Genomic DNA, 21,931 nt, shown 5'->3' with positions numbered 1-21,931 from the left:
GGCCGAACTGAAGAAGCATTTAACGAAAATCGTTGTGTCGATGATAATTCGATACCGATAGGAGCCATGGATATGGATTTGATAACGAAGAATATGAAATACATGACATTATGTAATGAATATTTCCCCATATCGAAGAAATAAAATTATTTGTGTACGAATGCCGCAATCGATAGTCGACTCTAATTTGCGCTGGGTAATTTCCTCGGAGGACTCGATTCCTCCTTTGAGCAATAATAATCTCTTTCTGGCAAAACGAAGTGGTATGAATCACATTATTCGAAAGATAAAATGAAGATGTTTTCTGCCAATTTTCTTCAACCTCCAAACATCTCTTTCTTCCGTTTGTCGTTTTTGCGCTCGCTAATCCTTTCGCACAACACACATTTCTCATTTGAGAAATTGTTGAGTAAACATCGTTTGCCAGTGCGCGTAGAGCGGGAATTCCTCAAGATTCATTGCACCTCTAATAAATTGCCGAAAGACGTGGTCTTACTTTGATTGCACTTGATTGAAAAATCCAAAACGAAAAGTATTTGGTCGCAGCATTATATGAGTAGGAAGCAGATAATTACTCGAAAATTACATGATTTTGGCGATGTGAAAATTTTACCGTTTTTCATGTTATGCATCCAATATTGGATACGAAAATTATCTACTGATGGGGAAAAATAATAGAAGCTTTCCTGTCAATTGCGATTGATTGAAAATCCACAAAACCAAATGTATTTGGTTGCAGTGTTGTATGGATAGAAAACATTAAAATAAACTCTTTCGCATGAATGTATTTTTCAATTCCCAGGGGAACTGATATGCAACGAGAGTTCCGCGCGTGTGTGTGTGTGTGGCGGCTGCTCCGATGTTTCAAGCGGAACCGTGGCATCACTCTCCTCCTGATGGATTCCCTTCTGGCCTAAAGTGTACAAACAGGCTCTTGGTAACACCGTTCATCAGCGCTTTCATGATAAACGAAGTTAGCTTCATCACAACAGCGACAACATACTCCAGTCGCTGTTCAATTATAACTGAGTGGGTTTACGAGCGGCGCTCGCTTATATACAGATTGGTGGTTTCAATAGCCTGTTTTGAAAGCAATTTTAAGGCTATTGAAACAAGTTTTTGTATGAAAATGTAACAAGTATATAACGCGTAGACATTTTATCTTTCGAATAAAGTGTTTATCATACCATTTCGTTCAGTTGTTTAGGAGCTATTAACGCTCAAAATCTCGGTCTGCGGCGTAACGCTTTCGTTTTCGAAACTTTGATTTTACACCCCGGTATAGAAATGAAAGACGTAGTCCTACGTCAAAAGTTGAAAGTGTCTACATGGTTAAGGTACGTTAACGTAGTCAATGTGGTTACGTAAAATCATTCTTTTTCTTTACACGTTGTATGTGGACGATCATTTATGTCTAGTTTTGAAGTTTAACGATAAACTTCGAATCCACCAACGCTTGTAATCCACCTTGCTTGAAAGTCACTTGAATAAACATGCCACTAACACATCAATACACCATATGGGCCCAGCTCACAGCAGAAAAATAAAGTACAATCAGCAGCGACCACAAGTTAGTGTCAGTGTAAAAGCAGAACGTATCAAGTGAGTGAAACAGCAAAAATCAAAGTTTTTTTTTGGTTGAGAAAAATTATCTGCGCTTTGGAAATAATCTCCAAACGGCGATCTACACGGTACGAAATGGATTTACGACTTATTTCGCCAGCAAGTGTCGTTGCAGGACGATCGAAAAGCAGTCGCAGAATAAGCAATTAGATGTGTTTTCTTCGTTCTTTTCGTCCGTGTATGACAAGATTGTGTAAAATTCCTTTGTTGCATAGGGAGGAGGAAAATATAAAGGCAACTCGGTGGGTTTCCATGAGTCGTGTGTTGTTCACTGTGTTAGTGCGAGTTTTGTGAGCTGGAAATATTTGAAGCAATGACCAGGAAGGAAGCAAATAATTAGTGCTTATCAAAACAAGGCTGAAGCCCGGATGAGTCAAGACGGACGGAGAAAATAATCTGGTGACGTTTGTAACGTATTGTATTCTCATTTACAGCTGGAGCTGTAAATATCTGTGTCTGATACATGTCGAGAAACAACCAGATAAGCCAATTTACTTAAGTACGTTTCGTTCAGTCGTATAGACATGGTTTATTTGACTGCAGCAGAAAGGGATTTGGCCATGAAACAGATGTCATTCATTTGCGAGACCACTATTAATTGCGTCTCACTGGGGTGAAACTTGTACCGTGAGGTTTATGTTTTGGCCCTGACGCAGTGTTGCCTGCTGTTTGGATAATTGAGCATCCAGTGAACAGAGAACAGACACTCTGTTCAAGTTACTTGTACCAGTATCGAACAAGTAATTGGCCTCTAACTTGAACAGAGTGTCTGTTCTCTATTCACTGGATACTTTAACTAGAGCGCTGACTGGCATCGTCTAAATCAGCCTTAAGGAGTTGCGTATGTGCATCCCATAGGAATGAATCCAATAGATTTATCAAATTTATTGACTTCTAGTTGACCCGGTAAACTTCGTCTCGCAGAACATTATTTTTTCATGGGTTCAATCGCAGAGCTCGCCATTGAATAATCTTCTAATTGGCCCTTTACAATTTCCTTTTACTATAATTTTCCTATTACTTCTACCAAAAATCGTCAATACAACATAAATTTATTTTCAGACACAATTTTCGTTCAAGATTCTTTGTTTCACTTGCAAATAACAAATTGGAATACTTGTTTTGTGAAATTTCAGAATACAACCATAACTTAACACAGATCTACGGGAATAGACGAATACAACAAAATAAAGACGACTCATATCAGACCATTTCTTCCTCTGGTTTTTCGCTCTCAACACATTTGGTAATCGGTAATCGGTAATGAATTAGAGAGACTTTAAACTCTGAGAGTTCATTCGTCTCTAACACATTTGACTTTCCACTTTTATTTATATAGATAGAGAAACGAAATCAATAAAGAACAATTCAAAAAGTATTCAATGATCGTTCGTTTCCAGTAAATAGTACCTCTAAATTATTTTTATTACGTTCTTTCATTGAATATATTTTTCAAAATATAGGTAGGGGAAATAGAATCCATGGAAGCTTTGGCTGTATTTGAAGAGCACCAACGCCTCGAACTATTCAACTATGGCAACCAAGTTATAATCCCCCCTTTATTCCGCGCGGCGAGTGAGGTGAGATGGCTCAAGTCACTGCATTCTCGTAGGCGAATGGCGTGACTATAGTTTGTCACTAAGTGAGATTTGAAGTCGTGTCCTCATATGTTATCGAGTGAGGTATGAAAAATAAGTTGAAAATTAATGTAGCTTCCACAATGAAGCGAGAAACTTTGCTATCTCACGTCCCTTGCCGCGTGGAATAAGGGGGAATGTCTCAGGTTATAATTATATTCAGGCGTCAAAATAATAAAATCTCTTTGATTCATAGAGCATTTTTTTAATATGACAATGGGATGGTGAACCGAAAAATGATTATTAGTTCTTAAAAAAAAATTTGTTATTTTGGCTTAACGTCTTTACAACATGGCCTGATTCACATTTTTTCTACAATTAGCTCGTTACACATGGTCTATCCAGCTTGCTCATTGCGCTCCTGGTACTAACCGGATTCCCGATGAACACCATTTTTGCAGGATAGTTCATTCGACATTCTTGCAACATGTCCTGCCCAGCGTATCCTTCCAGCTTTGATCACTTTCTGAACACTGGGTTCATCGGTGAGTTGCGTGAGTTGCGTGGTTCATTCTTCGCCTCCATACACCGCACAGTGGTTCTAGGTGGCATTGAATAGAAAAATGAACGACAATGCCCGACCGAATGAATGGTCTAGTTGTGTTCTACAACCTTCAAGGCATCTAGTATCACATATCGTTGCAATAACGACGTGACAACTAGTGATCCCCGATTTTTGAAATTAATCGTTCATCAACTAATCTAAACTAAAATATGTTTCAGCAGTTTGTTATTCGATATGATTAATCGCCCCATTGGTTGCGCAGTATTCTTACGATGAATAATCGATTTCTGTAGGAAGTATACGATTAATCGATTAATCGAACGATTATCGGGGATCACTAGTGGCAACGTAGTGTTTGATGCAGTGAACCAGAGTGTAGCGATAAACACGCATGTTTTTCAAACATTGCACAAGTGCTACAAAATAAGTTAATAAATAATGTGATGGTGTTCTAGATAGAGACTTTTATGCTGATTTCGAATTTGTATTCCTGTTTTAGTTCAAAAAATTTTGAAGCTGTGAAATGAGTGTTTGAAAATAAGTACATTTTCTACATTGAATGTGTACAATAGTTGACCTACAAAAATGTTCCAAACTTCTTCAAAATTTTTTATAATAAAATTTCTTCCTTAGGGTCCCCTCTACACTTTCCCTTTATGACTTCTGGCAACTTTGCGAAAAAATGCCATAAATATTTTGATATCCCAAACGTGTTTTTCGATTTTTTTTAAATTTTATCCCCTGCCCCTGCACCCCCTTTTTAGGGTTGTGTAGAAAGAATATTGAAAACGTGTTCACGAAGTTTGAAAACATATATTAAGACGACCCACACGTGTTTTTTTCGAAAATTTCGAATTTTACTCCCCCTCTCCCACCTTTTGCTTTAGAGTTCAGAACCAAAATGACTCAAAAATAGACTCAGCACCGTTGAAAACCCCCGTATACCAAATTTCAAGGCATTTCCATTCATTTTTCTATTTAATGCCACCTAGAATTTCTGGGGGACTAATGTGCGCCATCCTCCTGTACACCTCCGAAGATAGTTCTTAGCACTCCGTCGTTCAAATACTCCGAATGCTCACAGGACCCTTTCGGGTCTTGGTCTATTGAAGCTCGTACCACGCAAGTTGAACGCCGCTCGTCTCATACCACGCAATGTTGAACAGCAGACAAGAGAGACCATCTCCTTGGCGAAGCCCCCTGCGGAACTCGAATGAATCAGAGAATCGATCTGATATTCGCACACAGCACAGTATTCTATTCATCGTAGCCTTAACCAGTCTTGTTAGCTTCACGGAGAAGTCGTTTTCGTCCTTGATTCTCCATAGCTCTTTTCGTGTTATTGAATCACATGCGGCTTTAAAGTCGATGAATAGATGATGCGTATAGACTCTGTACTCACGGCATTTCAGGAGGATCTGATAACCGGTCATAACAAATCATGAAGTCTGGGGAAATCGGTATTGCAAAATAGATGCAAGCTGCGGGTATTTTTGTTCTCGCTTGCGTTTCTGGAAATCGGAATGTTTCCCTAACACAGATTTCAAAAACATGGAGCCTGGGGAAATTGACATTGCAAAATAGATGCAAATTACGAGTACTTTTGTACTGGCTTCCATTTTTGCAAACCGGAATGTATTTTCCCAATACAGGCATTGCAGATACATTCAAGTCGGTAATACTTTTATACCCCCATGCATTTTTAACCCTCTTGAATTCATTTTGCAAACACGGTCTACAAAAACGGGTACAAATGCAATGCATTGGATCGATTATTCAGGGGTGCATTGGAAGATATATCTTCATGTTGTCAGCTCACTGAACTTCTACACATACCGTTTGATGATTAGGCAAAATGTTGATAACTATTTGCTACGATAACTACTACCATAATACATGAATTGACCTTAATTGGGATTTGTTTGCAATTGAATTCGTAAATAGTTTCATTCATTCACTAATTTAATCAATACACACAAAAGATAGCTCTGCGCAGCGGCGATATCGTACCCAATGAGGAACATCCGAGGTGGGGTTATTGCTAATTGAAGAAATACAATTGATTACTAAGCCAACGGCAGTCCTACGTCAACCTTGTGGTTATATCATAGGTACAGGGTTTTCCATTTCGGGCTTCCGAAAGTATACAGCCCTGCGCTGACAACCGTTTGACATAGCTGTCAACCAAAGCGTCATATCGTTAGTTGAATGTCTGCCATTTTACAATATGGATCGTTTCAGCATCGCACAACGTGTTAGTTTTGTTAAATTATACTATAAAAATGATGAAAAACCGGCAAATGTTTTTCGAGCATTACGGACGGATTTTGGTCGTCATAGACGGCCTACAGAGCACACAATCGCTAATGTAGTGCATAAATTCGAACAAACTGGATCCGTAGCGGATATTGTGAAACCTGTGCATCATCGTAATGTGCGTTCGGCCGAAAATATTGCTGCTGTTGCTGCCAGTGTGGAGGATGACCCGAATGTTTCGATTCCACGGCGTGCTCAGCAATTGGGCTTGTCAAACACATCATTGTGGCGAGTTTTGCATTTGGACTTGCACCTACATCCATATAAATTCCAACTGGTACAAAAATCAGAGCGTGGTGACCATGGAATGCGTCGGGCATACGTCGATTGGGTGATCGAACAACAGCAGCAAAATGCTGAATTTTCGCATCAAATTTTCTTCAGCGATGAGGCACATTTCGAGCTCGGTGGCTATGTGAACACCCAAAATTTCCGTATATGGGGCTCAGAAAATCCACACGTGATTGTTGAGAGGCCATTGCATCCACCAAAAGTCACTGTTTGGTGCGCATTATGGTCTGATGGAGTCATCGGGCCGTATTTCTTTGAAAATGAGGACGGCGAGACGGTAACTGTGAATGGTGAGCGCTATGGCCGCATGTTAACCGATTTTTTTTTGCCACAAATTGAAGATATGGATACGGATGACATGTGGTTTCAGCAGGACGGCGCCACGTGCCACACAACACGACCGAACATGGCCATATTGCGAACGAAATTTGAGGAACGCATAATTTCGCGTTTTGGTGATGCCAGATCATGCGATTTGTTCAGACGCTAGATCTTAAAAAATAGTTCGGCAACTTTTAGGTAGCAGACAAGCGCTGCTACTCTTGCTGGATCGTCCTTCAAGATGTCCCTTACACTCCCGCTGATTCCATGCAGGTTTCGTAGATCATCGAATTTCGGGCAACCACACAAGAAGTGCTCGACGGAGTTGTGGATTTGGCAGAGGTCGCAGAGTAGATGGAAGGGTCCTCTTTTGAATCCGTGTGAGACCGAGCAGTGACCGGTCCTCAATCTGGACAGGATTCGTTGTTCTCTCATTCCTTTGACATCGTCAAACCTGACAATCGTGCCCTTGACTTTTCTGAGGAACTGCCCCCTCTCTGCAAACCACCTTTCGGTCCAAAAGGTGCGGAAAGAGTTGGTGATCCACAACTTCACATCGTCAAGCGGCACATCCCGAGTGAAGAACGGTCTGGTGTGACCGATTCCGGCAAACTGGTCGGCCGCTTCATTCCCTGCGATGCCGTTGTGTCCGGGGACCCACATGAGCACAGTGTCGGGCAATATGTTCTTCCTGATGGCCTGTACCCATGGATGTTTGGACCTGGTCGCACCGATGGCATCAATGGCGCTTGCCGAGTCGGAGACGACCAACAACGGCTTGGAAGATGAAGTTGTAGTTGCCTCGAAGATGCCGGCCACTTCGGCCGAGAAGACCTGGCAGATGTCCGCGAGTTTCTTGCTGGTTATTTTCTATTATTATTATCGCTTACCCCAAATCCAACTCCCGATGGTCCTTTTGAGCCGTCCGAGTATCTGATCTCGTGGAGACGGTATTTTTCTGCTATGATGGCCTTGAAATATTCTAGCAGACCGATCGAGCTCACCCTGGCTCGAAAGTTGTCCCTAATACCGTTCTCGACGAGAACAGTTGGGAACCTCCAGTCGTTCGCACCAAACCAGGATTGTTTTGCCACTGGGGGGAGGTTGGCGTGCGCCACCCGCTGCAGGATCGTGTTGCTAAGGGCGGTCAGGTGGGTCTCCCCTCTACCGCTGGTTTTCGACAAGAAACTGGCAGTCCTGGCTACGATCGCCGAGTCTATGATCAGATCGAAAGGAGGTTCTCCAATTTCGGCGCAGACAGAGGCAGCTGGTGTTGATGGCAGGAGACCGGAGACAGTCCGTAGTGCTTTGTTGTAGATCGGTGCCAGAGATTTTGGGAGCTTGTCTCCAGCCAAACAACTCAAAACAATGGATCAGTCAAGAAGATCCTTGTTCCTTCCCCTCCACGATGAAGGGGAATAAGAACACGCCGGCATCTTCAACGGCACGGCTTCCTCTCCACTGGCCTGGAGCCATGGTCCGAGGACATCCATGCCATCTGGTCCAACAAGCAAACAGCAAGTTCTTTGTTAAGTCATGTCTCGCAAAAGGATTTATATGTGTTAATCTGTTCTGTGCAATCTGTTCCTAACGAAACCTTGCGGCAATGCCGTCGATAAAGAGGCGAACCAGCCCAGGAGGCTGAAAACCTCTCAAATAAAGAATAAAAAAAAAAAAAAAAATCATGCGATTTGAACCCGCTAGACTTTTTTTTGTGGTGTTATGCGAAAGACCGTGTCTATGCCAACTCTCCGCAAACTCTTGAACATTTGAAAGACAACATTCGTGAAGTTATGACCGAGATACCGCCCCATATGTGCCGAAAAGTAATCGAAAATTACCTGTTCCGGATCAAGGTGTGCGAGGAAGCCCTAGGTTGACATTTGAATGATGTTGTATTTCACATATAATGGCACATATAAGTTTCATCGAAATTCGAATTCTAAGTGTGTTTTATTTCAATTTACTTTCGGAATTTAAAGATGGAAAACCCTGTATAACCCATCCATAGTTTTTACGGTTATAATTGAAAGCGAAGATTTCCGTCAACCGGTCATGAATTTGTTTTGGTATTAGCTTCCAAAATATTATTTTATCATTGCACGATTTAGTCTATTCCTACAAATCAGATGGATGAGTTCACAGATCTAAACGAAACCTCACACATGCTCATTAAAGGTTGTACAATTTTTAGATAAACTAAACGGCGAATCAAGGCGATACTGATAGCGCCACCGTTTTTTATCGAACGACAAACCTTATTGGACAACTTAATAGTTGTTTGCATTCATAGGCCTTAGATTTCGTTCTTTACGTCTCAACGAATTCTAAAATTAAGTGTCATTAGAGCTTCTGGATCAATTCCTCGTTCTGCTAACGCCACGCCAAATAGTTATTGTGGAAATTAGAAAAAACTCTTAGCTCTTCGCGCAAACAAAATTGTTATTCTTCCAGACATTTCGATGGGTTAGAACAGTGTGTTGACGACAACGCTGACACAGATGCGTTGCTTGCAGAATCAAAAATATAGCATTACGCTTGTCCTCAGACGGCCATACGGAGCTCGATTCTGTTATTAAAGTTTCTTCGGATCAAATTGTTTGTAAATACGGGGCGCACAAGTCCGTTGTGTATCCTAGCTAACTAGGACTCGAACTAACTGGATCCAAATAATTCAACACATGTTCAATAAGGTCGGTGATCGGATCTCGAAGCGTGTCGTTCGTTCGTATGCAAACACTAACACAAGTGCGCCTGCACTCAATAATCATTATCGCCGTTCAACGCGCATTCTGATTCATCCATTATCAGATGCTGACTAATCCACATAATGAAATGGATGCGTAGAAGATGATATGAACGGAGTATTGTTGTCGTTTGTTTATTTTCAAAATCGAACTGGATCGTGATAAATGTACTATTCTTCGCGTTCTTGAAAAAATACAGCCACACTGATAATCCTGACGAGTAAACAAATTATTCCTGTGAAAATTGTTTTCGCTTCGCTTGTTTGGGTTCGAAGCAACGAAAGCAACAGATAGTAGTATGGTGGAAAGTTGGAATACAGAAGACCTATACCTCCAATCATTCAGTGTCGCACTCCGAAACAAACGCATTTAGTTGTACTCGAAAACCATTGCATATCGTGCACAATTTTGTCAAACGCTAATGACCAGGATCGTGAAAACTTCTGTGTACGTCCTGCATTCGCAAATTGCAGCTTAATTACCGTATTTCCACAGGAGAATATACAACTTATATCACTGTTTGCAGCAAGAACCACGACGATCGACACTGCAGTCGAGGTTGAAACCAAAAAGGAAGGCCTCGATTCGTGTGCAGCATCCATCGTGACTATCACTATCACCACGATCAGTACGTTTTGAGTTAGGCGACAGTACGGAGGGCTCAGCCTGAAACCCATATTGTAACAATAGAAGAATCGCCACGATTTCACAATGGCGACTAGGAAAAAAGTACTATTAAAGGTCATCATTCTCGGCGACAGCAGCGTCGGGAAGACGTCGTTAATGAATCAGTATGTGAACAAACGATTCTCGAATCAATACAAGGCCACAATCGGGGCCGATTTTCTGACCAAGGAGGTCGTCATCGACGACCGGGTTGTGACGATGCAGGTAATTATAGCAAATCGGTTGATGCAAAGTATGCCTAGCTAACGGACTTTGTTTCTGGTTCCAGATTTGGGACACTGCCGGACAGGAAAGATTCCAATCACTCGGCGTTGCGTTCTACCGCGGGGCGGATTGCTGCGTGCTGGTTTACGACACGACCGCGCCGAATACCTTCAAAAATTTGGACTCCTGGCGGGACGAGTTTCTGATTCAAGCGAGCCCACGCGATCCGGAACACTTTCCCTTTGTGGTGCTCGGGAACAAAATCGATCTGGAAAACCGAGCTGTATGTATCCCGACCTGTTTGCGTCCAATACGGTAGGATGTGGATGTGATTCGGTATGTTTGTTTTTCGTTTTAGGTATCAACGAAGCGTGCCCAGCAATGGTGTCAAGCGAAGAATGATATTCCCTACTTCGAAACGTCGGCCAAAGAAGGCATTAATGTAGATCTTGCTTTCCAAACGATTGCCAAAAATGCGTTAGCCCAGGAGAATGAGGTAAGTGATTTTTTGAAACAGATGAATGATTTACTTCCCGAACCGCTAAATATGGAAAAATCATATATGGGAAAATACTAGAGATGGGCAAAACAGTTCACTTTAATGAACCGTTCAGTGACCAACCGTTCACTTAAGTGAACTAGTTCTTTTGAGCAGTTCACTCACTCTTTCGTACATTAGAGGGATATGCCAAATCATGTATAAAAAAGTGTGAAATGTTATGTAGGACTGTTCTTTTCATTCATAAAATGCTGTTTGTTAGCAATAACTCTGTGTCCGAATTTTGTTATATATATCTTAGCAGAATAGAAAATGAAACTATGATTTTGAAATTTTGAGCCGTGATTTATTATTTTCAGCACAAACTAGCGTTGCACTGCTTTTCTACAATGTTTTGCAATAACTGCTATAGCAAAACTGTACCAAAACGCGAAAGACTTTCTCGAAATTATCAAGCACAATATGATATAATATAAAAACATTTCATATCAGCGACACAAATTTTTATTTACTGTTGAAAAATACTGTTTGAATCGTTTCGCTTTCACCTGTTTTTTTTTCTTGTGATTGCATATCTTATTGAAATATTTACCCTAAACTTGAAAATATGAAATTAAAACTATATTTGATAAGTAATCGAACAATCCAATTTAAGAACTACGTATCCTGAAATATTGCGTTTTATTATGAAAACGACAATACCGACATCTTATTTTTGTTATTTCATGGGGTTATCGTTTGTTTCCATTCGTTAATTTGAGGACTATTTACCTTGCAGCAGCATTCGTCTATCACTCGTTCCTTCGCCTACCTCTTATACACCGATCACCATACACAGTTCGTTCTGAACTGTACGCACAGTTCAGCCAGCGGTCAGTTCGTTCTGAACTGTATACACAGTTCCGCCAGCGGTCATCGTAAACAGTTCGTTCTGAACTGCATACACAGTTTATCGTCCACCGTTCAGTTCGTTCTGAACTGAACTGTACACACAGTTCAGCCAGCGGTCTTCGTACACAGTTCGTTCTGAACTGGGTAAGCAGTTCATGTGAACTGTTGCCCAGTAAAAAAGAACGACCGTTCGTTCACTCTTTTTGGTGAACTAGTTCTTTTGAACAGTTCATGAACGGTTTACCCATCTCTAGAAAAAACATTAAGAATTGAGAATCGAGAAAAATGGATATGGGCCCTATTATAGAAATTATTATTATTATTTCATCTTTATTTCATCTGACTATATGTTGTCATATTGAAAAATTGGCGGGAAAAAGTCAAAATGGCGTAAAAACCCCACATCTTTACATCATACATTGAAAAGAACACATAAAACACATGATGGTCAAAATATAAACATTAATATAAACATAAACATTAAGGTGAAGGTGGAAACTAGCCACAATGGCGCTCATTTCTTTCATCTCCCTCCCTCACTCCTCGCCTGAAAATCAATAATCTTGCGAAACAGTGTGAAGAAAATGATCGTTTTCACACACTTCCCATCAAGTGATATCAACCAAACTCTAATCGATTACTCGCAAGATATTAATTTTTCATCTGCTGTCGCACTGTATAGTGAAAAACGTTGGAAAACTCGAGCTAGTGCTCTGAAAGTTAAATTTTATTTTTTTTTAATTTTCGGCAATGGTTTTGGTTGTATCGGTGAAAGCATGGTTTTTTTTTTCGACAGTGATGCCAGACAACATCATCGAAACAGCTATAAAAACCACTCAATAAAATGTTATTCCTGAGTCATAGCGTTTCATGTTATGAAACTCAATAGAATAAAATTGTGTTGATATCAATACAATTATTATTTTTACGTTTAATGGGTCTATAATGCAAGTTTTAGCAACATTAACATTGGGTAAGAAATTTCTATTGCAGAGCTCGGAACACTGCCACGGCTGCCTATGCTTTCAAAAACAGTAAACGGAAAAGTATTACATTCAATCAAAATGCCTCGGTCAACGAAGAGAAGGGTTAAGGCTCTCCAACGTGAATATGTGAAAACAATACGATCAACGAAGGAAAATATTAAGGAATTATCAACATCGAGTTACTACGCGGAAGAACTTACCAAAAAAAATACCAAAAGAGCTCCAATTCGCATGTGTTATGAATTTGCTCATGTTACGCTCGCGTATAATCAGAATTTTACTTCATATGCAAATGCACCTATATTTAGATTTGCAATTGTTCATCGGAATATATCGTTCATACATTTTACTTTAGTATTGAATTGTTGAATACATGAAGATCGATCATGTATGTGAACGTTATTGGCTTGAGTTTTCGGTGAAATGTAATGACGTTGCATTTTGAACACTTAGTGAAAGGAAATTTCCTCAGCACCACTCATCGAAAGTGTTTAGCAGTTGATTGGTTTGCTTGTTGCACATCTTTAGGGAATTAGTTGGTTTTGTTGACTTTTTATTTTGGAAATATTTCAGAATCGCTTAAAATATATGCGATTTGCAACACATGAAATTCGAGCAAGAACTCGACTCGGTAGGACTATCACGATCTACAAAATACCAAATTTTGCTCGGTGTGATAGTGATAGGGATTGCATCGATTTTTCGATTCGATTTACATAGTAGCAATTTTGGTTGTGCTATCGTTAGGACATTTATCACTATTCACTCATAAATGTACTACGAAAGTATAACCAACGAGAAACAAACATTTTAAAAATTCTAAAATTAGTACAAACATTTTGTGGCACTGACAAGGACCAATGAATGAATGCTTTAACTGAGTGAGGACTTGCACCAATATTTATAGATTTTGATGTATGAGCTCCAAACATCATACACACCAGATGGGCCAACCATGAAGAAATGATGTAGAACTTTACATCGAAAACTGATGGAAAGGGAACTATTTTTATTATTTTTCTAAAGCACGTTACAACCGTTAAACTTACATAGTAGGATGATGTCATTGAGTATCAGGATTGTCCATAAGTTTTGCATTTATTTGCTTGCTGTGGTCCAAGGAATAAGAATGGGCAGATAGAGGGCTGTCCACATATCACGTGGAAAGAAAAAGTACGATTTCAGACACCCCCCTCCCCCTCCGTGGACAAGCATGTATAGCATGTATAAAGATATAAACATGTTGTGTGTGCTATGTAGTTTTGGCGAGTTCAACTCCAAAATTGCCGATCAAACTAATAGATGCAAGTCAGTGCCTAATAACTGATGCCGTTCACTTAGCTGATCCCCAAATTCATCATTCCATTAGAACCAGTTTACTATTGCAAAATCTTTCCTCGCCTGGGCTTCAATAATAAGTCGCGTTTCATCTACCAATGATTTTTCTTCGTTCAACTTAATAAATATTGGGTAATATTGAATTGTTTGGAATAATCATGCCGATTTTTAAGACAAAATCTAAAAAATACTAAGACATACATTTTTTTTCTATGTGCACCGTTTTGTTTCACAATCTTTCGTCATTCTTCATGCAACAATTCATCATCGCAGAACTTTTTTGTTTTCTCGTCAAAAAACTGTGTCCAATGAATCGAAATTCTTTTTTTTTATCCCATTTGTTTATTTATTTAGGCTCATTAGCATTTTATCGTGTACATGTCACATGTTTTTGTCAAATCTATAAATAGCGCACTACACAGTTGCCATATTAGGTGTAAGAGTATTTCGTTTATACCATTGCATATCGTACATTACACAATAGCCTTTAAGGCGTAAGAGTATTTTATCTCTTCTTTCATTGTCCAGCTAGACCACCGAACAGCGGAGACAGTTGATATGATCATTGTTGTGTTATTAATAGAACAACAGCCCGATGTTTCTTGCAGAGCAGAGCAACTGTAAGGATGAATCGATCTTATTTCGGCCGTGGATCGAGCTCCATCGCTGATAATTGTTGCGTGGACGTAGTTATTCTGTTACAACACAAAGATGGTCAATTTAGGACCCTGAGTTTTGAACTCACGACCGATCGCTTACTAAGCGAACGCGCAACCAATGTGGCTACGGAGTCGAAATTTTTAACCATCAATATTTTTTATTGGGGGTCTAAATAAGTGATAGTGATCATTTCGTTCACCTCAAAGATTTTTTTTCGCTCAACATTGTTGTAAAGGATAATACTTTTCTGCGTCTGACACTATTTGCTTCAAACTGAGAGTTTTCATTGCATTTATGGAACGAGTTGTTGATGGAGATACGATTCATTTAATGTTTTCAGTCAAAAGTTTCAAGTTTCACCAGGTGCTCATGAACATAGATACACAGATAGGAAGACTTCTCTAAAGATAGGCCCCGTGAATGAATTTGTTGTGCGAGTTCCTGAATAACATAAACGACGCGGTTTTTACATTGAGAGCGGAAACTGAATCGAAACATCGAAAACAATGACGTATATTTTTAATATCACAACATTCCAATATGCTTTGGTGGCATCTGAATCCTGCCGATAAAAGCGTTCCAGTTCTGATCGATAATAATAACGCCAGATTCTTTAAAATCAATGAAAATAAATCGATCGCTCTCAGCTCATGTTCGATACTCTCTGAATACAAATTTCAGCAAAGAATTTCAACGATGTGAATACATATGGAATTACCACCGCGCAGTTCTATCAGTCAGCAGAAATAAGTATAAATTTTCTTGCAACGCAGACTATTTTTTATATATTGTTGAATACAGATATAAATTTGTTTTTCAAAATATTTATTAGTGTCCACGTGGATGTAATCTATACCCCATCCCCTCTCGCCGTGGACAAACGTGGACATTTTCGTAGTCGACGCACTTGTTTTACGGTTTCTGGATTCGTAACCTCTTTTCGCCATCCACAGCAAGGTGCATCTGCGGGGCTTGTACGGCCCATCACACTAACGGAGCATATTTAAGTCTCGTTTTCACTATTGCCGAGTAATTCCAGTGAATCATTCTCCGTTTTGGTCCTCACTTTTTCCAGAATATACTGCTACAAGTCCAGAGAGCAGTATGGTGTTTAGATATTGCATACTCCAGTTTGTCGTTCCAATTGAGGGTTTGGTCAAGCGTGATACCTAAATATTTGGTTCGTTTTGAAAGCCCCGAATGTACACCTCCCAATCTATGATATGGAATCTTATACGTTCTTTTTCTGGTAAATGGAATTATGACTTATTTTTTTAAGAATTAACACTAAGTCCTTTCAAGTTGCGCCATTTGAGAAGATCTTTTCCATCATTTTAAGGATGTTTGGTGTTCATTAGGGAATCTAAATTTCCCTAGTTATTTGATTTTGTCGCTATTCGGCCTGGCTCCCCCTCTCTGGAGCCACCAATGTTAATCAGGGAACTTATTTCCCTGGATTTTTGCTAAAAGATCTCCCTTTCCTACTCAGATAACTGAAACCGCATCGATTATCTGCCTGCCTATTTGCCAGCGTGGGATTTCCCCCATCCGTGTTTCTTATCTATGTCTTCCCTTCGCTTAGCGCGCTATCTACCATGCGCGCTAGCGCTGCACTATAGTTTATTGCCCTGATCCTAAATTTGTGCATCATAAATTATGCGCCGCTTATCGCTTCAACACATGCGTTTGGCGTGCTATTTCATTTGTCCAATTCTCGCTTGGGTCTTGCTTACGTAAAGTCATAAAACTGGAAAAAAATTAAAAATATGTTTCTAGCTTGTTCTGTGGGATGTCTACTTCACGGTAAAGTAACTGTAAAGCTTTTCCCACATTGCAGAACTAGTTTTTGTAATTCAAACATTCACAATTGGCGGTCCAGACCAGAATCAGGACGATAGTTATAACTTTTTACGTTAGAGATATTTTCAACGGTATTGTTTTGAAGACATACTTTGAATGAAAGAGTATTAAAAAAGTGCTGACCAGTTTCTGTTTGTATAATTAAATCAAACCTCATGTCTCGAGTATTACCCGAGAATGGGATGAAAAAGAGGATTAAACTTCAGGATCCCATATGGAAGTAGCTTAGATTATACTGATCGTGAGGTGGATAAATTCGGGTTTGTCCTGAGGTATAGAAGATATTATTCATCAAAATTGTAGAAACGGTTCATGAAAAATGATTCTAAATATTTCTCACTATTCAAACAAGTAAGACAGAGCTAAGTACAAGAGTATACGAGATTTCGATAATTAAACATAATAGTCATGTTTTATCTTGTGGTGCGTAATATCTGAGCTGCATAATTACAAACAGATGTAGCTAACAACAATAAAATTCCATCGTCTTGGCCTCGAACGTGGGCAATAACACCCAAGTTCAATTGCCCATGCTCGAACCGTCAACGATGCAACTTCCCAGGCTCAGCCACGACCGTTCTCGAATTACTACAGTTTGATGTTTCACGACGGATCGTCAACCGTCATAAATTCAAGTGCACATGCGTTTTACCAGGTTTCTCATATTCCCTTTTTATTTAGAGACTCTTGCCTCTCTTTCTAGCAATAAGTTCGGTTAAGTAATTCGAACTAAAATCAATGCATTCAAGTTTCGACTCTAGAGAAATGTACATCTTTTTCTTCCGAAATCGTCATATTATTACAATCTCTAGCGTAAAATTATATTCCCATAAGTTCAACAACTACATTATTCCCGAACAACTAAGTATTCCTCTTCATCTTTGGGCCAGCATTTGATTCAGCAAACTAATCATCGAGGTATAATCGCAAGCTTGTCATTCTAAAACATACGATTAATTAAATGGAATATTATCTCATACGCTGTATTAATTTTACCTACATAACGTTCAAACACCCGACATTATTCAACCAACATGTCTCTTATAAGCGGGAATGAACACTTTCACTTCACGGAGTTCATTTTTACACGCAACTGTCCGTGACAATAATGATAGACACAAAAAGATTAAGTCAAGTGTAAGTGACGTGAAAGCGTACGTGGCGGTGATGTTCGTGATCAGGCCCAATGGATGGATATATCTAGATTTATTTTTGAATTGGTCTTATGTGCATTTGTAGATCAAAGGTTCGAGCAACTTGATTCGATTACTATCGGACCAGAGCGGTGGATTTGCAATATTGATGCGTACAACCAAAAGTCAATTTTTTTGGAAATTGCAGCTAATATAGCAACCTGTAATTTTAATGATGGCCTACAAGGCGTTTTGGAGAAGATGAAAGAACTTAAGCTTCTAATTGGACCGGTGCGCCTCAGATTTCCTGCGATAAATCTGATAAGGAACGATTCGAACAAGCAGAGATGCGGATGTGAGATTGTCTACCTGTCCCATGAACAGTCTGAACAGGCGGACGAGACGCCACTGATTATATTATGCGCTTGTTTGCGCTTAAATTGCCGCTCTGCTATCTAAGCTGGGTCCGTAACAACAGATGTTAGACTAATTGGTCTGAATGAGTCGTCCTGAGATTGAGATTGAGATTGAGCTGCATTGAGCCTAAAGTCCATTGGCATGATTCTTTGTAAGGACTTTATAAAATCTTGCTACAACAAGTAAACTTTCTACCCGTTCACAGGTGAATTTCCAATTCATTCGCTTAGATTTAGGAATTTCTTTGCTGTATTCTGTTAGGAAGTTTTTGTAAAATTTGTAATAATTTTGCTTTGTTGAAGAGTTTTCTCGACAGTTCTCTAAGCTTATCTAGTTTTTTGGTGGAAGATTCATCTTTTCTTGAAGCTTCAGGGGAACACTTTCTTCAAAGGCAAATTTAATATTGGTTTCAAATTCTTATAAAACTATTTCAAGCAGTTCACAGGAAGAAATAATTTCCACTGATATGAATATTTTCTCCTGAAATTGGAATGATTTGTTTTTCTTGGATCTCTGAATTGTTCGATCAAGAGATTACCAGAATTATCATAAACCAGATACAAAGTGTTAGATCAAGAACTTCTTGTCTAATGGAGTTAACAAATGTTGGGTCGTTTCCTTGGTTACAAATGTTAATATTATTTGACATTCAATATTCAAGCAAAAAATCACCTCTAGCATTGATGTCGCTACCCCCAATACCTCGCTATACGGCCGCTCTTTATACGGTTTTTCGTTGAACAAGCATGGAACCGATCCGATAGAGTTTGTATGAATTTGTATTGGAATAATTTATTCGTTATGCGGCTTTTTTCTTAGAGGCCCAGGAACGTATCTAGGCCGTAAAGCGAGGTATGGGTGTACTACTGCAGACCGTATGGTGGGCATAAGCGTCCCATCCTGTGATAAACTGTTTGTTATTAAATTTGCAGTGTTGAACCAGCGCAACAACTTGGAACTTGTAGGAACTTCAACGTTGTCTCTTGGGACATAAGCCGAAGCGACGATGATAACGGTTTTCTCTCGGGTCGTTGCAACCTCCAATTGTATTGCCACAATGTCGCTGTTGATGAATTCTCTGATGGGTACATACCTAATATTATTCCTATAAGAATTGCTGCTCTTGGTGCAGTTTGTATGCTCTCATAGAGAAGCATATATTTCTGTGAAGAAATTCCACAAATTCTGAAATTATTTAACCAAGCCTCTTGAATAAGAGCGTGATGAAGGTTCACCTGAATAAACTTTATTTTATCCAGCATTTTGATCGTCTTCATCCTTCAGGGAGAGGCTGCCGGAACCCGAAAAGCATGTTAGGATTATTCATATGAGTCCCACGAGTTGCACGGTGGAGAAGGTCCCGTGACCCGTTTAATGCAGTAAGGGTAGAAAGTACTCTGGGTGCCCTAGTACACCACAGGATCCGTTATCGGCAGGGTATTTAATTAAACCCTTCCAATCCTTCATCCCCCGGCACGTGTCGTGCCACTCCTTGGCTTAGAACCCAATATACTTCTTCCATAAATAAATACCATTCAGCAGGGCACAAATTCCATCGATTTTGATACCTCAATTTTATATTTTCCATCCGTTCAATTTTTTTAATTCTCCATCTACATTCACCTCTCACCACAGGTTGAACTTTACAACGAGTTCCCCGACCAGATCAAGCTGAACGCGGACCGCAACAATCGGCCCCGAAACGGAGACAACTGTTCCTGCTAACTAAATAGGTAAACTGGAAAAAAAATCAAAGTATATGAATCCCTGGGCCGCCACGCCAGAGACCTGCGGTCAACACAAATCCGCCAACAAAAACATAACCCAACAGAAGTAGACGATATGGACGTTAAACCCTAATATTGAATCTTGATTTAGAGACAAAAAAATCCTGCAATCACTATTTGCTTACAGATGGGCGTAAAGCAAAATTCTGAAGAGATAAGACAACAACAAATGAAGCGGGGAAATATTTACGGAATAATATAATGCTATAAACGAATCGGGTAATTAGACCCAATTCACTCAACGGTGATTCTTTTAGTTTAGAACCTGTTCTACACATATATTTATGGAGATCTCCTTGTGCGACCCATAGTTCTGAAATCTATTTTGCATCCCAGATAAATAAACCTATGTAACAGACGATTTGTTTCACACATTCTTCAAAACAATAGCAGAGAAAAACATTAAATCAACATGCGAAAACTCTATGAATGATGTATAGTAAACGTTAAGTAAGTCTCCCGAATAATGCGTCGGAGCGGCAGATATAATTGAAAATGCTACTTTATTCCTCTGTCAGCTGTTCACCCTTACCTTGATTGTTAGCCTAGTTAGATATGTTGAAAACGTGATTTAGAAAGAAGTAAAATATGGAGGCACCTTTCTGTTGAAGGTTCATGTCGTTAGGTTGCCTAATGAGCATCGTTTATTATCGAATATGGATGCACTCCCAGTATATAGTTTTTGGTCTTTCATTCACAGCAGTAACATGCAGCTGGGGTTTCGCAAGCTTGATGCTTATTATTAAATTATTGATCTTTCAAATATACAATCTATCGTAGGACCTAGCCAATAAATAATAATAAACGTGAAACAAAAGTGGAAACAACCATCAATATAATTCTCATATAATGCAAACAGTAAAACTAACCGTATTACTAAAGCAAACAAACATATACGGATGTTCAACAGTAATCGGTACATGTTTTGTTGAACCCGATGTAAAATCAGCAATTGGATGAGCTTTTTTCGTCGCTAGAGTATGTGCAACTAGAAAACTGAATCAAATACGATCGCACTCTTTCAACGTTTCGCTCTCCTTCGGCAGTTCTGTCTACAGTTAGCAAGCAAAAATATAGTGTGCAATTACGAGAATAACATATTGGATACAGCAATCGAACATTCGAATAGAACAAAGAGAAGAAAATTGATTGATTTTTAACATTTGTTCCCTTATATTGAAGCAAACAGCGACTCAGATGTAAGATTGAGCACCTGAAGGTTGAACAGAAACATCTTTGTTAGGAAGATATAAACAATAAATACAACAATATAAATAAAAGTGATACATATTCGGAGAACTATATACAAAAAGTGTATACATCCGAACTGTCCTGAGATATCTCGTGCGTATTTTATTTTTGAAAAGATATGATCAAAATATGTCTATTCATCATAACAATCTCTCATAATACACGTAATGACTTCCCATCCGCATGCATACAGTCAATCACAAAATTGTGCGTATACCCCGTGTTGGTTCGTTATTAAAAGCGACTTATGTTCATCATAAAACCAGTCCCTTTTACTCACAAAACTATCACATTTTTACCTCAGCACTGTCTGTAAGCGATGTGGCATCGATTCGGCGCGATTTCTGGACACTGTAGACGGAATATTCGTTTTGTTCCCTGGATTTTATTTTTTCAGACGGTTCTTGGTCTCCCACTATAGATGCTCAGGACCGATGATTGTGGGGGAGTTTTGAGTTGTTTGGGAACATTATAGAGCAGCAACTCCCGCACGGTGATAGCAGTGTGCTTCGGGTCATTATCCTGTTGAAAGTAGTAATTACGAGGGTGACCCAATTTCTGCACGGAAGACTGCAGGTTACATTTCAGGATGTTCAAGTAAGCCATCTTGTCCATCGCCGAATCGACTAACTCCATGGTTCCAGTTTCAGATACCATACATCAGCTCATTATCGTCGCCGTGTTTTACCATGGGAACCAAATGCTAAATCTGAAGCTCCGATCTTGGTTTTCTCCATGCCATCTGTCTTCTATCCGATCCAAAGATATTTATTTTCGT

The 21,931-nt window shown here is 39.5% G+C and overlaps 1 protein-coding gene across 4 annotated transcripts; it reads left to right on the top strand.

Moving 5' to 3' along the window:
• The first annotated feature begins 1,490 nt into the window (after nucleotides 1–1,490).
• LOC129771492 (ras-related protein rab7) lies at nucleotides 1,491–21,201 on the top strand. 4 transcript variants are annotated; one of them, XM_055775204.1, is made up of 6 exons: nucleotides 1,707–1,865; nucleotides 2,058–2,122; nucleotides 9,967–10,331; nucleotides 10,396–10,614; nucleotides 10,690–10,827; nucleotides 19,751–21,201. In XM_055775204.1, the coding sequence occupies exons 3-6, from the start codon at nucleotides 10,152–10,154 to the stop codon at nucleotides 19,838–19,840; spliced, it is 627 nt and encodes a 208-aa protein (XP_055631179.1). In that variant the 5' UTR covers nucleotides 1,707–1,865; nucleotides 2,058–2,122; nucleotides 9,967–10,151; the 3' UTR covers nucleotides 19,841–21,201. The 4 variants fall into 4 exon arrangements, with proteins under 4 accessions (XP_055631169.1, XP_055631151.1, XP_055631160.1 ...); XM_055775194.1 differs by lacking the exons at nucleotides 1,707–1,865; nucleotides 2,058–2,122 and adding an exon at nucleotides 1,491–1,602; XM_055775176.1 differs by lacking the exons at nucleotides 1,707–1,865; nucleotides 2,058–2,122 and adding an exon at nucleotides 1,531–1,691.
• Nucleotides 21,202–21,931: the final 730 nt, after the last annotated feature.

This window comes from Toxorhynchites rutilus, chromosome 1, assembly GCF_029784135.1.
Source record: "Toxorhynchites rutilus septentrionalis strain SRP chromosome 1, ASM2978413v1, whole genome shotgun sequence".
NCBI lineage: Eukaryota > Metazoa > Arthropoda > Insecta > Diptera > Culicidae > Toxorhynchites > Toxorhynchites rutilus.
This window is presented reverse-complemented; position numbering and strand designations above follow the sequence as displayed.